The 17311-nt window shown below is 48.2% G+C and overlaps 1 protein-coding gene across 2 annotated transcripts in view; it reads left to right on the top strand.

Moving 5' to 3' along the window:
• EXOC6B (exocyst complex component 6B) overlaps positions 1-17311 on the top strand; it is a 472504-nt gene that overhangs the window by 343419 nt on the left and 111774 nt on the right. For both annotated transcript variants that reach the window (XM_040335548.1, XM_040335549.1), the window contains exon 20: positions 6141-6214. In XM_040335548.1, coding sequence (XP_040191482.1) covers positions 6141-6214 — 74 coding nt within the window. The remainder of the gene's footprint in view (positions 1-6140; positions 6215-17311) is intronic.

Below are 17311 nucleotides of genomic sequence, written 5' to 3'. Positions count from 1 at the left end.
ATGCCGGCGCAGTATTCAAACTCGGCGCGGGTATCGGTGTATATCGCGCACCCACAATTTTGCCCTGATTTTCAGGGCAAAAAAGTATGCGGTATACGCCGATAAATACGGTATATATTTTTGTGGGATATTTATTATAGCAAAAAGTTAAAAATATTGAATTTTTTTTCTAAATTGTCGCTCTATTTTTGTTTATAGCGCAAAAAATTAAAAACGGCAGAGGTGATCAAATACCACCAAAAGAAAGCTCTATTTGTGGGGGAAAAAAAGGACGCCAGTTTTGTTTGGGAGCCACGTCGCACGACCGCGCAATTGTCCGTTAAAGCGACGCAGTGCCGAATCGCAACAATATGGTTCGGGGCTTAAGTGGTTAAAGCCCGATTTACTGGTCATCAGGTCTAGCATTTGGGGTGTGGGGAGGCAAACTAGGCAATTGCCCAAGGTGTCCTTATCCTCACAAATTCCAGCAGGTGCAGTGAGGTGGATAGCAGTGGGGCCCCCTCCTTATATTTACTTGGGGGCCCCTCATATTTCCCACCTTCTATGTATAATATCACCATTTGTTGGAGGTCTGTCAGTGGAGGAATCTCCGGCGACCCCGGAGGGAACCTGCCACGGTGGGATTAAGCTCCTCTAATTAAATGCTTGTAAAAATGTTAGTCCGGGCCCGAGACACTAAAGAGCAGGTGCCGACAACCTGACCAGCAGGGGGCCTGACCTCTGCCACCCAGCCAAGACCTGCGCTGCCACCCTGATCCCGGGGAGGATGACGGATTGCTGTCCATCCCTCACTGTCAGGCATGCAGGCAGCTCTGAATAGGAGCCCCCGGATAAAACGCTGATTTCTTTTCCTGTGGGAAGCGGCAGGTTTTGTTGTCTGGCAGCTTCTGTCTTGTAATCTACTTGTTTAAAGATTTACAGACTGCAGCCTTGCTGGAAAAGGGGGGTCATTAAAGGGGAAGTCCATCTATTATGTGGCCGGTGAAAGGGGCCAGTGGCTCATTGAGTCCAGCTGTAAGATGCCTTCGGATGTCCTCTGACCAGGGAGCACAGCTGACTGATTGTGAAAGAGAGCAGATCGATGTGTATGGTCCTATCGGTGCGTGCGTCTCATGAAAGCCTACACTGGAGCGGCCCATAGGTAGCCATCGCATGTGTAGGTTCAGATTCCCGAGTAGTAGTAGTGATGTCTGATAAGTGCGTTACATAAACATCTCCCACTAAAATAAAATGCTTCTCATCCTCCTCTCCCCCCCCTTATTGCATCACAATGATCCCCTGCTTCCACTTTGCAGCCATTTCCTGTCTACATGCACACCAGAGATGGCTGCATTGCGACAATAGCTGATGGCGACAATAGCAGACCATGTCTGTGAGCCGAAACAGCCCCTGGGTAAGACTCCATTGGGGGGAGAGTGTGTGAAAGGGTGGCAGTCCAGCCACAAAATGGGGGACAGGGACACGGCACTATCACCCTATAACAAGGGGAAGTGCCTGAATCGGGGCCTTCATGGCGGGATCACCAGGTATTATTTGAATAAAAGCTGCAGATTTAGTGATTGGCTTTACATCTATTTTAAAGTGGTTGTAAACCTCAGACATGAAATGAACAAAGCAAATCCCTCTATGGTGTATACCAAGTGTCATTTATGTCTGCCCCCTCCTTTCCATGCTATCAACATGAGTCACTTCTGACACGTTTTCCTGAAACAAAGAGAAAAAAGTGACAGAGGAGGGAGCTCCAGCACACAGCCTGTGATTGACAGCCTCAGCTCTGTTCTGGTGTGAAGGGGGGTTGGTTTCTCATCCCCTTGCCGCACCCCTCTCCTCCCCGTCCCACCCCACCCCTCTCCTCCCCTCCCAACCACACCCCTCTCCTCCCCACCACACCCCTCTCCTCCCCACCCCTCTCCTCCCCACCCCTCTCCTCCCCTCCCCGCCACACCCCTCTCCTCCCTACCCCACCCCTCTCCTCCCATCCCCACCCCTCTCCTCCCCTCCCAACCACACCCATCTCCTCCCCTCCCAACCACACCCATCTCCTCCCTTCCCCACCCCACCCCTCTCCTCCCCACCACACCCCTCTCCTCCCTTCCCCACCCCTCTCCTCCCCACCACACCCCTCTCCTCCCTTCCCCTCCCCACCACACCCCTCTCCTCTCTTCCCCTCCCAACCACACCCATCTCCTCCCTTCCCCACCCCACCCCTCTCCTCCCCACCACACCCTTCTCCTCCCTTCCCCACCCCTCTCCTCCCCACCACACCCCTCTCCTCCCTTCCCCTCCCCACCACACCCCTCTCCTCTCTTCCCCTCCCCACCACACCCTTCTCCTCACCGATCTCCTCCCCTCCCAACCACACCCATCTCCTCCCTTCCCCACCCCTCTCCTCCCCACCACACCCCTCTCCTCCCTTCCCCACCCCTCTCCTCCCTTCCCCACCCCTCTCCTCCCTACCACACCCCTCTCCTCCCTTCCCCACCCCTCTCCTCCCCTCCCTTCCCCTCCCTACCACACCCTTCTCCTCCTCACCCATCTCCTCCCCTCCCAACCACACCCATCTCCCCCTTCCCCACCCCTCTCCTCCCCACCACACCCCTCTCCTCCCTTCCCCACCCCTCTCCTCCCTTCCCCACCCCTCTCCTCCCCACCACACCCCTCTCCTCCCCTCCCCTCCCCACCACACCCCTCTCCTCCCTTCCCCTCCCCACCACACCCTTCTCCTCCTCACCCCTCTCCTCCCCACCACACCCCTCTCCTCCCTTCCCTTCCCCACCCCTCTCCTCCCCTCTCCTCCCCACCCCTCTCCTCCCCTTGCCCCACCCCACCCCCTCTTCTCTTGCATCAGTGTAAAAGCAACCATAGGCCCCATTAACACCGTCAGTCCGACCCAATTGGACCCTCCATTCACCCCTAAGGAGTGGCAGATGTAAACCGACTTGTGTCCTACCTCCAAACTGATCAGGCTGATCAAACCACCCGCCCACTCCGCTGATTGTGCCCCGCGACCAGTCGCTAAAGTGGCCCTCGCGCTTCAAAAGGTTGGGCCCCCCTGGTGTAGATAGAGCCGACATATTTTGCAGCACTTTACAACATGTGTGGGGCTATTAATATAAATCCCACAAAATACGTTTCTAAAGACAGGCAGGCTGGGGGAGGAAAGCGGCTAGATCAGTGGTTCTCAACTCCTGTCCTCAGGACCCACTAATAGGCCAGATTTTAAAGCTGACTTTTAAAATAAGGACACTTACCTGTCCAGCGCGCCCGCGATGTTGGCACCCGAAGCAGATCTACCGCTCGGCTCTCGGATGCCGCCATCTTCGGTAAGGGAATCGGGAAGTGAAGCCTTGCGGCTGCACTTCCTGGTTCCCTATTGCGCATGCGTGAGTCGCGCTGTGCAATCTGAATGGTCCCTGCTGTCTTCTGGGACCTGTGCGTTTCCTAGAAGACCGAACATGGCGTAGATACCTGCAGATAATGCAGCTATCTATGCCCAGAAGTGGGTGCAAATACCTGCTCCCCCCTTGAAAGGTGCCAAATGTGACACCGGAGGGTGGGGGGGTCGAGGAATCCGGACAGCGGAAGTTACATTTTTGTGTGGACCTCCGCTTCAAAGTTCACCCAAAAATCAACCTTCTGCCAATAGATCCAGCATACTGCTGACATCTGCAGTATGCTGGTTTTTTTTTTTGGTACTTATCGTTTTATCAGCGTTGTTATCCGGCTCCGAGCGGGGATTCCTTCGGGGAATAGGCGTTCCTAAGCCAAGCGGAGTTGATTGACGGGCTGCTAAAGCGCGTCACGCCTGCCGGAAATACCCGAAATGACACTCGAGTGTTTACTGCGCCTGCCGTGTAGAGCTGACTGCGCAGGCGCCGTAAACACTCGAGCGTCACTTCGGGTATTGCGTGCAGCGCATTGCGGGCAGTTTTAACCCTTTCTCGGCCGCTAGCTGAGTTTTACCACCGACGCTATGGGCGGCTCGGTGTCAAAGGGGTCTTGGTGATAAGCTCACAGTGTGCAGTGAAATCTGCGTAATTGCAGTACAGGGGAGGTACATCTGTGTAAGACTGAAGGAAAGGCTGGAGTTCAGCTTTAACCACTTCCCGACCGCCGCATGTATATGTAAGTCCACAGAATGGCACGTACAGGCAAATGGGCGTACAGGTACGTCCTTGCCTTTTCCGGGACGACGGCGTGGCTATTTGTTTATAGCCGCTCCGTCGCGATCGATCCCCGGAGTTGAAGAAGGGAGACTCGATCGATGACATCAGTCCTACAGCCACACCCCCCTACAGTTGTAAACACACACTAGGTGAACCCTAACTCCTACAGCGCCCCCTGTGGTTAACTCCCAATCTGCAACTGTCATTTTCACAATAAAGAATGCAATTTAAATGCATTTTTTGCTGTGAAAATGACAATGGTCCCAAAAATGGGTCAAAATTGTCCGAAGTGTCCGCCATAATGTCGCAGTCACGAAAAAAATCACTGATCGCCGCCATTAGTAGTAAAAAAAAAAAAATTATAAAAATGCAATAAAACTATCCCCTATTTTGTAAACGCTATAAATTTTGCAATCGATAAACGCTTATTGCGATTTTTTTTTTACTAAAAATAGGTAGAAGAATACGTATCGGCCTAAACTGAGGGAAAAACATTTTTTATATATGTTTTTGGGGGATATTTATTATAACAAAAAGTAAAAAATATTGCATTTTTTTCAAAATTGTCGCTTTATTTTTGTTTATAGCGCAAAAAATAAAAACCGCAGAGGTGATCAAATACCACCAAAAGAAAGCTCTATTTGTGGGGGAAAAAGGACGCCAATTTTGTTTGGGAGCCACGTCACACGACCGCGCAATTGTCTGTTAAAGCGACGCAGTGCCGAATCGCAAAACCTGGTCTGGGCATTTAGCTGCCTAAAGGTCCGGGGCTTAAGTGGTTAAAGATACTGTTGGGGTTGCACTCTGCGATTATCGTTGGAAACCTTTTTTTTTTTGGGGATCTGCCGGCACAGTTGCTATTTATGCCGTGATTGAAAGGCGTGCTAATGAGCCGCATATAAGGGTCTCATTGATTTTGTACAGTACAGTGCGATGTAGACATTTCCTCTCCGTGTATGAATCCAACACCTGTGTACACTTCCCATCCATTGTCCTGCCTCATCAGAGCTTCAGGAACCAATTGAATTGAGGGTTCAGGCGTAGAGCCGAGGAACTAGGCCTTTATACCCAACTCGGCGCCGCCAATCAAAGAGCAGCACTAATTCTCGCTGTGTTTACAGACGCTAAGAAGTGACTCCTAAACCCGGCGAAATGCGCGTCTGTGCCGCCTCGCCCGGCGGACGCCGTCAGGTTTCTCACCCGTGGAATGCGATGAGAAGGTGGCACGGTGCTGGGTCTCAGAGGACATCACACTGTACCATGCATATGGTGCCCCCCCCCTTTTTTATCCCCACTGCCCATAATATTACAGCAGAGACCATGTAATCCTCTTAGAGAGACTCCCAGTCCTCGAGTCAATAGGGCCACTGAGCGCGGGAGCCCGGCACCTAATGCACCGTAACATATAATGGAAATATATGTCCCCCCCCCTCCTCCAATGCTTTAGACAGTTATTTATTATTGATAAACACTCAAGGGTTGAGGCGACAGGCATGAAATCGCTAAATTCTTTCAGCGACCTGCGATATACAAAGGTTTCCCGAAAGCAAAAAAAGAACTTTTATTGTGAAAAGATGGCAAGAAAATAGAGACGAAAAAAACAAAAACTTAAAAAAAAAAAAAATTCTCCCCTTTTATCCTTCGATCCCAGACAATGCCACCCCCACCTCCAGCCATCGAGTTGTTGTTCCATTGACCAAACAAATAGCACGTAACTCGGAGTGGTCCATGGGAATAGATTTCGGGTTGAGTTAGTACAGTTTTTTTTCGCTGTCAGGACGCTGGAATTAATGGCGTTTTGATGACACAAATTTTGAAGAGCAGACAAAGAGCGTGAAGGCCTGGAGACATGGCTCCTTTAGAAGCCCGTTCCTCCTCTCCCCCAGCCTCCCTTGTCCTCGCTGTCATCCGTCTGCCAATCTTCCTGTCCATGGTTGTTTAAAAGCGCTTTTCATGGCCCTTTCTTTCCCACAGGTTTTGCCAAATCCGGACCAGTGCCTGGGTTCCAAGGGGACACACTGCAATTGGCCTTCATCGACTTAAGACAAGTAAGCCTTTGTTGTTTTGTGTTTTGTTTCTCTTTTAAGATGTGTGACTGAGGGCCCGTAAGGTCTCAAGGAGAGAGAGGGAAGATGGTGAGAAGGAATGGGGAGGGGGGGGGGGGGGGGCCTGAAATAAGACTCGAGGGGATTAGACGCCAGAGACCTGGTTCTTGCCTTTTTTAGGCCTGTCAGCTTGGCTCTTCAGCCTTTGCATTGATGGATACGGAGGAAACCGACGCTGTTGTGCAACACCTTTCTTTAAAAAAAAAAAAGCAATGAGGATGACCTTTTGCGTGCTACAACATGTATATGACTTTTTACCCGGGCATTGGGTTATTTTGTGTGCTTCTTAGGCTTTTTAATGCTCGACAAGGGAGCGGGGGAACATGGAACTGGAATCTCAGGGCTGCCAAACTTACGGCAGTGTGTTGGAAGAGCCTTGCAAGGCCTTTGGATTGTACACGGCTAGTACAAGCTCTGTACGCGGCGAGCAGAGGAGCGACGACAGGGCATGCCAAGTGTAGTAGAGACTCTACAACAGGGGTCTCCAAACTTTTCATACAAAGGGCCACTTTATTGTCCTTCAGACTTAAGGAGGGCCGGATTGTGGCCAGAAGGGGCATAAAATGTCACGAGCCCAGCATCAGTGAGAATGAATATGGCCTCAGGGTTGGTGGTTAATAGGAGCATTCCCCCTATTAGTAGGAGGAATAGTATTACATCATTGGTATTGATGAAAGATATAGTGCCCCATTGTTGGGAGAAATAGTGCCTCATATCAGTGGAAGAAATTGTTCCCCAAGGGCCGCATAAAGGTTAGCAAAGGGCCACATCTGGCCCTCGGGACGCAGTTTGGAGACCCCTGCTCAACAACTTTAAATCTTCAAGGAGGAGTACAGCCAAAGCTCGTTTGGTTCTACTTCTGAGGATCACAGGAGTGCAGTTTGTTCTGCACTCCTGTGACCTATTTTCAGCAGACAGCGGGCTCTCTGTCCCTCCCATCTGTCACCGCCAGCTCTAGGTTGAGAACCGAGCGATCAAACACTACTGATCGCTCAGTTCACAGGGCTCCGCGAGCAGAGAACTGGTGACTTTCAGTCCTCGGCTCTCTGCTCTGCCCCCCCCCCCCCTGCTTACTGGAGCGTTGGGCTGTGGAGGGGGCGGGAGCAACAGGATCAGGCTCTCAGCAGCTCAATGAGAGTCTGAGCCGGGTGACGGTCCAGGCATGTGGGTGTATACCGACCATATGGTCACGATCTTTCCTGAGCCTAGATCAGCATATGGATCAGCCTCCCAGCGGGCTGCTGAGAACCTCATCCGGTTGCTCCTGTCCCCTCCACAGACCAACGTTACAGTAAGCGTGGAAGGGGGGGAGGGGGCAGAGCAGAGAGCGGAGGACTGAAAGACTGAAAAGCACCAACTCTCTGCTCGGGGAGCCCTGAGAACCGAGCAATCAGTAGTGTTTGATCGCTCAGTTCTCAGCCTAGAGCCAGCAGGGGCCGACGCTGCGTCCCACCTAGGGCAGGGGTCTCAAACCAGCTGTTGGCGAAACTACAAGTCCCATGAGGCATTGCAAGGCTGACAGTTACAAGCATGACTCCCTCAGGCAAAGGCATGATGGGACTTGTAGTTCTGCAGCAGCTGGAGGGCCACCAGTTTGAGACCCCTGACCTAGGGTGAGTATGATTCTAAAAAAAAAAAATTATTACTATTACCATACTTTTCTTCAAAACCAAAGAAAGAAAGCTACTTTGCTTTAAAGGCAGAAGGTTTCTCTTTTTACTATGGAGGCTCTGCGGTAGGACCGCAGTATAGGCAGAGGTCCCTTGACGTGGGTTACCCATGTATTTGCAAATGTGTGCACACAATACCCTCTGTTTTTTAACGCAAACTGTGCAGTAGATGCGAATGCAGCCTTCGGGCTTGTTTGCTGCTTAAGGGTGCTGCTACCCCCTTTAGCTGCAGAAGCATTGGCCTGGGGTGTATACATGCTGCAGCCAGAATTATACCTCCTGATTCTTTCGGTGGCCATAGCGCCTGCAGAAAGTGACCCATTAAAGTGAATGGGGCTGCTCTTCAAGCACTTTACTACCGCATGTAGTGTGGCGGGCGCTAAGGGGGTTACAGCAGGCAGTGCTGGAGGTGATGCAGCACCACCTCACTGCCTTTTAAATACTCTCTGAAGAGCAGTCTGATTTGTAGAACGCTTTTCAGAGAGCACCGCACGTGTAAATGAGCCTGTGATCTTATGATGCTAGTTATTGCTACCAGTATTGTCTGGGAATCGTTAGGCATATTCAATATGCACATAGATGTGCGCAGCCTATTGCATTAAGGTGTGCACCCTAAACCTCAAGCACACACACACACGTGTGTGTGCGTGTATATATACCGTATTTATCTTCCTATAGCGCGCACCCATACTCTACAGGGAGTGCAGAATTATTAGGCAAATGAGTATTTTGACCACATCATCCTCTTCATGCATGTTGTCTTACTCCAAGCTGTATAGGCTCGAAAGCCTACTACCAATTAAGCATATTAGGTGATGTGCATCTCTGTAATGAGAAGGGGTGTGGTCTAATGACATCAACACCCTATATCAGGTGTGCATAATTATTAGGCAACTTCCTTTCCTTTGGCAAAATGGGTCAAAAGAAGGACTTGACAGGCTCAGAAAAGTCAAAAATAGTGAGATATCTTGTAGAGGGATGCAGCACTCTTAAAATTGCAAAGCTTCTGAAGCGTGATCATCGAACAATCAAGTGTTTCATTCAAAATAGTCAACAGGGTCGCAAGAACCTTTTATAAAAACCAAGGCGCAAAATAACTGCCCATGAACTGAGAAAAGTCAAGCGTGCAGCTGCCAAGATGCCACTTGCCACCAGTTTGGCCATATTTCAGAGCTGCAACATCACTGGAGTGCCCAAAAGTACAAGGTGTGCAATACTCAGAGACATGGCCAAGGTAAGAAAGGCTGAAAGACGACCACCACTGAACAAGACACACAAGCTGAAATGTCAAGACTGGGCCAAGAAATATCTCAAGAATGATTTTTCTAAGGTTTTATGGACTGATGAAATGAGAGAGTCTTGATGGGCCAGATGGATGGGCCCGTGGCTGGATTGGTAAAGGGCAGAGAGCTCCAGTCCGACTCAGACGCCAGCAAGGTGGAGGTGGAGTACTGGTTTGGGCTGGTATCATCAAAGATGAGCTTGTGGGGCCTTTTCGGGTTGAGGATGGAGTCAAGCTCAACTCCCAGTCCTACTGCCAGTTTCTGGAAGACACCTTCTTCAAGCAGTGGTACAGGAAGAAGTCTGCATCCTTCAAGAAAAACATGATTTTCATGCAGGACAATGCTCCATCACACGCGTCCAAGTACTTCACAGCGTGGCTGGCAAGAAAGGGTATAAAAGAAGAAAAACTAATGACATGGCCTCCTTGTTCACCTGATCTGAACCCCATTGAGAACCTGTGGTCCATCATCAAATGTGAGATTTACAAGGAGGGAAAACAGTACACCTCTCTGAACAGTGTCTGGGAGGCTGCGGTTGCTGCTGCACGCAATGTTGATGGTGAACAGATCAAAACACTGACAGAATCCATGGATGGCAGGCTTTTGAGTGTCCTTGCAAAGAAAGGGGGCTATATTGGTCACTGATTTGTTTTTGTTTTGTTTTTGAATGTCAGAAATGTATATTTGTGAATGTTGAGATGTTAAATTGGTTTCACTGGTAAAAATAAATAATTGAAATGGGTATATATTTGTTTTTTGTTAAGTTGCCTAATAATTATGCACAGTAATAGTCACCTGCACACACAGATATCCCCCTAAAATAGCTAAAACTAAAAACAAACTAAAAACTACTTCCAAAAATATTCAGCTTTGATATTAATGAGTTTTTTGGGTTCATTGAGAACATGGTTGTTGTTCAATAATAAAATTAATCCTCAAAAATACAACTTGCCTAATAATTCTGCACTCCCTGTAGGAGGGAAATTCCTGAAAAAAAAAGAATTGCTTACAGTTTGTAGGTGTCTTGCCCGGCGTCCATCGGCGGCCTTGTCCAATCCGGCGTCCGTCTGCGGCCTCGGTGGTGTCCTCCCCGATTCTCCCGCGCTGTCTCTGAGCTCTCCCGTGCTGTCTCTGAGCTCTCCCGTGCTGTCTCTGAGCTCTCCCGTGCTGTCTCTGAGCTCTCCCGCGCTGTCTTTGAGCTCTCCCGCGCTGTCTCTGAGCGCCGCCGACGACATATACCGAGCGCAGTACACTCGGGTACACTTGTCTATGCTCGGCTCCTCTCGCATAAAGGCGGCACAGGGCGCGACCGCGAGCGCAGCCGAGCATAGCCGAGTGTACTGTGCTTCGGTATATGTCGGCGGCGGCGCTCAGAGACAGTGGATCGGCGTATAACGCGCACCCACGATTTTCCCCTGATTTTAAGGGGAAAAAGGTGTGCGTTATACGCCGATAAATACTGTATATATATATATGTATATACATATATACATACACACACATATATATATATTGTCCTGCCATGAGAGAAGTCTCGTCTCTTTCACTGTGCCAGCAGGGAGATTAATCCCCTTGCCTCTCTCTCTCTCTATCTATCTATCTATCTATCTATCTATCTATCTATCTATCTATATATATATATATATATATATATAATATATATAGGCAAGGAGCTCTTTCTCCCTGCCGGCACAGTGAGAGAGAAGAGACTTCTCTCATGGCAGAGAAGGTGAGATGGAGATCTTTCTCATCTTCTTTTCCCGCTGGCACACAGAGCGATAATGCTAACGTGCATGGGGTGATTAAGGTGTGCCCAGGCACTCCCGGCACACCCTGTGCTTGCGCCTATGAATAGGTAGTAGCTTCCCTTATGTCTTGCGGCACCCAGGCAGCTAGACATACCTCGAGCAGGTAAAAATCCTGCATTTGTATTTGTTTATTTACAGTATGTGTATTTTTTAATTGAAATATTTTTAAGCATTACATTTAAATTAATTTTTTTTAAATATTAAAAATATTAAATTTTATTAAAAATTATATATATATATATATATATATATATATATATACATACAGCCCTCAAAATTTCCACTCGCCTACTAGCATTTGGCGAGTGGATTTAAGCTGGGGGCGAGTGATGACAGGGCTGCATGACCAATCTCCCTCCAATCTGTGCCTACACTTAGGCCCCATACTCACGAGCAAACATGTCTGCTGAAACTGGCCCGCAGGCCAGTTTCAGCAGACATGTTTGGTCGTGTGTGGGCGCGAGCGGGCCGAATTCCAGCAAACATTTGCCCGCCGGGCCTTTTCCCAGCAGACAAATATTCCTGGACTTGTTTTAAAACAGTCCGCTGGAATTCTGCCCGCTCGGACATGTACGGTCGTCAGTACAGACCTACCGTACATGTCCAGGCGCCCGCCGTCCCTCGCATGCGTCGAATGACTTCGACGCATGCGTGGAAGCATTTTAAAGGCGGGCCGCCCACGTCGCCGCGTCATTGTCGCGGCGACACCGCGTCATCGACGCGGCGACACCGCGGACACGCCCCGCGTATTGTTTACGCGCGGACTTCTGTACGATGGTGTGTACAACCATCGTACAGAAGCCCTCTGGCAGACATGTATGGTGAAAACGGTCCGACGGACCGCTTTCACCATACATGTTTGGTCGTGAGTACCCGGCCTTAGAGTCCCGATGAGATTGGCGGCCGAAGAGGAAAGGTGCATGCTCGGGAAAAGTAGTCTGGTGAGACGCGCACAGGCAGAGCAGTACACAGGTGCTCTCCTTACAATTCTCATTAAGCCATGGGACCCAACAGTATGACCTCTCTGAGCCTGCCCCCCTCCCCTGGGCCCCGACCAATGTAGCTGGAGAGCAGAAAGTAATGAGTGAGGTGGAGGATTGCAAAAATTACCACTCCGGTGCAGCGCTCACTGAAAGTTGCCCTGACATGAGAGCGGCAGCCTTCTAGTTTGTGCAGTTTTCTTCTCCTTGTGCTCTATGTAAGTGTCCAACAGTTTAGCCTGAGCACCGTGAACAGACTTGGTCTCAATGTGTGCTGTGCGCTGTCAGTTTGCGCTGTGCTATGGTGTCAACGGCTGTGCAGTTGTGTGGATCTCAGCGCTGGATTGTACTCCCTCCCGCTGTGCTGCAGCTCCTCTCCTCTCTGCCAGCCTGAATAAAAGAGGGAAGTGGGGACATGCAAGCGTGGAGCCGCACACACAAGCTCCTGATGATGAGATGAATGGGAGAGAGAGAGAGAGGATGGATGGGAGTTGCAGAGGAGACAGCAAAAGAATGGGGAAGAGACCCAGTTCCAGTGCCCTGTCCCTCTGGTCTGCCCCCAGTGCCCTGTCCCTCTGGTCTGCCCCCAGTGCCCTGTCCCTCTGGTCTGCCCCCAGTGCCCTGTCCCTCTGGTCTGCCCCCAGTGCCCTGTCCCATTTTGTTAAAGTTGTTGTTGGTAATATTTAATTTTGTAACTTAATTCTGCATAAAACATTGTCATTCCATGAGATAATCTACGAGGGCGTGTTTACGGGTGCAATTAGGCGCAGGGCAGTGTATGAATTAGGTGGGGCAACTGGTGGCGAGTAACTCTTGAGGCCTGGCTAGTAGCTCAGGACTTGAAATTTTGAGCCCTGTATGTATATATATATATATATATATATATATATATATATATTTTTTATTATTATTATTATTATTATTTTTTTTCTGCTCATTTAGAGTTGTTGCACAGTGGGGTCAGTTTACAGAAGAGAAATAGACTGTGCACTTCAGTTGCTCCAGAGCTTAGTAAATGAGGTGAACCTTCACTTTGCAAAGAATACCCAATCACATGCAAGGAACATTTTAAACCCTGCAAATGATTGGATGATGGAAGTCAGCAGAGCTTCTGCTCATTTACTAAGCTCTGGAGCAACTGCCCTTGTAATGTGTCTATTTGCCTTTCGTAAATCCACCCCCAGTGACGGGTGGGGAAGAACCCTCATCCAGGGGGGATATTTTGCTAAGGCTTCTGTTTGGGGACGCGGCTTAGCCCCCCCCCCCAGTGTTATGAATCCCGACCTCTCACTCTTTTTGTTATGTATGAACTGTACAGTGACCTCCGTTTTTATGAAAGCCGCCAGCTGAGAACCATCAAACCATCTAATGATCTCATTCATTGTGTTTTATTTGTTTGACTTTCTTCTAATCTATAAACCACACACAAAGCCAGAGCCAATTACCAAGTGTTAACTGCATAATAATAAACAAAACATTTCCATTCAGTGCCGAGCATATCATTCCACACGAGGCATTAAGAAAATCGTATTCCCGGCACAGGGCAGCCTGTTCTCACCAGGAAAATATGTGGGGTGTCGTCCTCATACACATAATAGAAAGGGTGACCGCACCCCAAAAATGCCATATACCCAACATATATATTTTGCGCTAAAGAAATCTGAAAGCTTTTTTTTTTTCATTTAACTGAGGCGTAAAGGATCACCTTTACAAAAAATAAATGCACGTTTTTTTGGGTAGATTCACGTAGGGGCGCCTAAAATTAGGACGGCCTAGCCTACTCTTTTTAGGCTACACCGCCGTAAATTATTTAGGTTAGAAGTGATTCTCAAACCACTTACCTTCAAATTTTCGGCGGCGTAGCCTAAAACGAGCGGGCGTAAGCGCGCCTAATTCAAATGACTGGGAGGGGGGGAGTGTAGTATGGAAATGAGGCTTGACCTCACGTTTTTTGACGTTTTTTACACTGCGCATGCGCCGGGCGACTACATTTCCCAGTGCGCATTGCGGCTAAGTAGGCCGTACGGGCCTATTGATTTCGACGCGTACGTAAACAACGTAAATCCCGATTCGCGGACAACTTGCGCAAACGACGTAAAAAATTCTAACCTCGCGGCGGGAACGGCAGCTAAACCTAACATTGTTATTCCACCTCATAGGTGAAATAACTTTAGGCGGCCTATCGCGTACGGAAACGACGTAATGCGACGGTGTAGGCCCGGCGTACGCTCGTGAATCGTCGTATCCCCTCATTTCCATAATCTAGGCCGGCCGCAATGTAAGCGCCACCTAGCGGTAAGCCAATACATTGCAATCTAAGATAGGACGGCGCAAGCCATCCTATCTTAGATATGTTTAAGTGTATCTCTGTTAGAGAATACACTTAAAACATAGGTCGGCTTAAATTCAGAGTTAGGTCGGCTTATCTACAGATAAGCCGGCCTAACTCTTTGTGAATCTACCTATTTGTTTTTTTGCGGGTATAACAATATTCATTTATTATTGTTTTTACATTTTTATTAGATGCCTGTAAAGAAAAGTTTCTCGGTCCTCTGTCACAAGGGGGGGGGGGGGGGTAGACGCTTCTTGTTTTGTTGTCTCACAACCTGGAATTAACACGGATTGTTTGATTTAATTTACATAACATGCCCACAACTTTGAAGATGTGTTTTTTTTTTGTTTTTGTTTTTTTATTGTGAAGCAAACAACAAATGGGACAAAATAACAGAAACGGTCAATGGGCCATATTCTCAAACAAGTTACGCCGGTGTATCTACTGATACACCGGCGTAAATTGAATTTCCCGCCGGCATATAATTATTTTGTATTCACAAAACAAGATACGCCGGATTTAGGCTAGGATTCACTTACACTGTCGGATCCTAAATGTAATTCGCCGCCGGCCGCTAGGTGGCGTTTACGTTCAGGTCTCATTTGTTTATGCAAATGAGCCTGATACACCGATTCCCGAATGAAATCGCGTCGCGTAACCATCGCTAACGTCGTTTGCGTAAGCGTAAGGTTACCCCTGCTATATGAGGGGTAACCTTACGCCAGTCCCACGTACGCCATGTTAAGTATGGCGTTGGGTCCGCGTCGTCTTTTCCCATCGGGTACGTCGTTTTACTAAGTCGTTCTTGAATACGACTTTACGTCAATGACGCACACGTCGGCGTCATTGAAGTTTCCCGCCGAGAACTGGAGCATGCGCACTGGGCTATTTTTAGCCCGGCGCATGCGCAGTTCGCTCGAAACGGGGGCGCTCTTAATTTAAATACAAGCCGCCCCCTTGGAGTTACGCGGGGATACGCCGGGCCAATTACACTACGCCACCCCAAACTATGGAGCAAGTGTTTGGGGAATACAGCACTTGCTCCTGTAGGTTGGGGAGGCGGAGTGTAAATGGCTTACGCGACGCCCGCCCAAAATCTATGGGAATATGGCCCAATGTGCATAACTATTCACCCCCCCTAAAGTCAATACTTTGTAGAGCCACCTTTTGCGGCTATCACAGCTCCAAGTCACTTTGGATAAGTCTCTATGATCTTGCCACATCTTACCACTGGGATTTTTGCCCATTCCTCCTTACAAAACTGCTCCAGCTCCTTCAAGTTGGATGGTTTGCGCTTGTGAACAGCAATCTTTAAGTCTGACCACAGATTTTCTATTGGATTGAGGTCTGGGCTTTGACTAGGCCATTCCAACACATTTACATGTTTCCCCTTAAACCACTCAAGTGTTGCTTTAGCAGTGTGTTTGGGATCATTGTCCTGCTGGAAGGTGAACCTCCGTCTCAAATCACACACAGAGTGGTACAGGTTTTGCTCAAGAATATCCCTGTATTTAGCACCATCCATCTTTCCCTCAATTCTGACCAGTTTTCCAGTCCTGACTGCTGAAAAACATTCCCACAACATGATGCTGCCACCACCATGTTTCACGGTGGGGATGGGGATCTTTGGGTGATGTGATGTGTTGGGTTTGCGCCAGACATGGCGTTTTCTTTGGCCAAAAAGTTCAATTTTAGTCTCATCAGACCAGAGCGCCTTCCTCCATACATTTCGGGAGTCTCCCACAGGCTTTTTTTGCAAACTAAAAACGTGCGATTTAGTTTTTTTGCTGAAAGTAATGGCTTTCTTCTGGCCACTCTGCCATACAGCCCAACTCTATGGAGCGTACGGCTTATTGTCGTCCTATGTACAGATACTCCAGTCTCTGCTGTGGAACTCTGCAGCTCCTCCAGGGTTACCTTAGGTCTCTGTGCTCCTCTCTGATTAATGCCCTCCTTGCCCGGTCCCTGAGTTTTGGTGTGTGACCGTCTCTTGGCAGGTTGGCTGTTGTGCCGTGTTCTTTCCATTTGGTTATGACAGATGTGATGGGGCTCCTAGGGATCATCAAAGATTTGGATATTTTTTTTTATAACCTAAACCTGACTTGTACTTCTCAACAACACTGTCCCTTACTTGTTTGGAGGGTTCCTTGGTCTTTGTGGAAGTGTTTGGTTGCTGGTGCCTCTTGCTTAGGTGTTGCAGCCTCTGGGGCCTTTTAAAAAAGGTGTGTATATGTAATGACAGATCATGTGACACTTAGATTGCACACAGGTGGACATCAATTCACTAATTATGTGATTTCTGAAGGTAATTGGTGGCACCAAAGCTTTTTATGGGCTTCATAACAAAGGGGGTGAATACATACGCACATGACAATTATCAGTTTTTTATTTCTGAAAAATAGTTTTATGTATATATTTTTCTACTTTACTTCACCAACTTAGACTATTGTGTTCTGATCATCACATATAATTCACATATAATTCAGATTAAAAAAATGTAACTAAAGGCTGTAATGTAACAAAATAGGTAAAAAGCCAAGGGGGGTGAATACTTTTTCAAGGCACTGTAAATATGGGTGTAACATGTTCAGAAAGGTGAACTTATCCTTTAATTGATTGTTTGTAAAGTCATTTTTTTTTATCTTGATGCATTCGATGCATTAAGATACAAAAAACAATAATAAATCTGCGCTATCTATGTGGTAAGCAGCCACAAACAATCTAGTGAAACAAGAAAGTGATACAAATATACAAAAACAATTAAGTGGCGCTAAAAAATAATGATGATAAAAGTGATATGACAAAAGTAAATCAACACCACATAACAATGTGATCAGATGGAAAGTCCATATATATCAAATCAAACAGCAGTGGGTCGCTGAGAGATGCACCGCCAATGAATGATCTCAAATGATGGACGATTCTAAACACCACGGTGAAATGGGAATGAATGAAATGTGTGAATAG

The sequence above is a fragment of the Rana temporaria genome, chromosome 1 (genome assembly GCF_905171775.1).
Source record: "Rana temporaria chromosome 1, aRanTem1.1, whole genome shotgun sequence".
Classification (NCBI taxonomy): domain Eukaryota; kingdom Metazoa; phylum Chordata; class Amphibia; order Anura; family Ranidae; genus Rana; species Rana temporaria.
The sequence above is the reverse complement of the archived record's forward strand: the minus strand, read 5'-3'. Positions and strand labels throughout refer to the sequence as shown.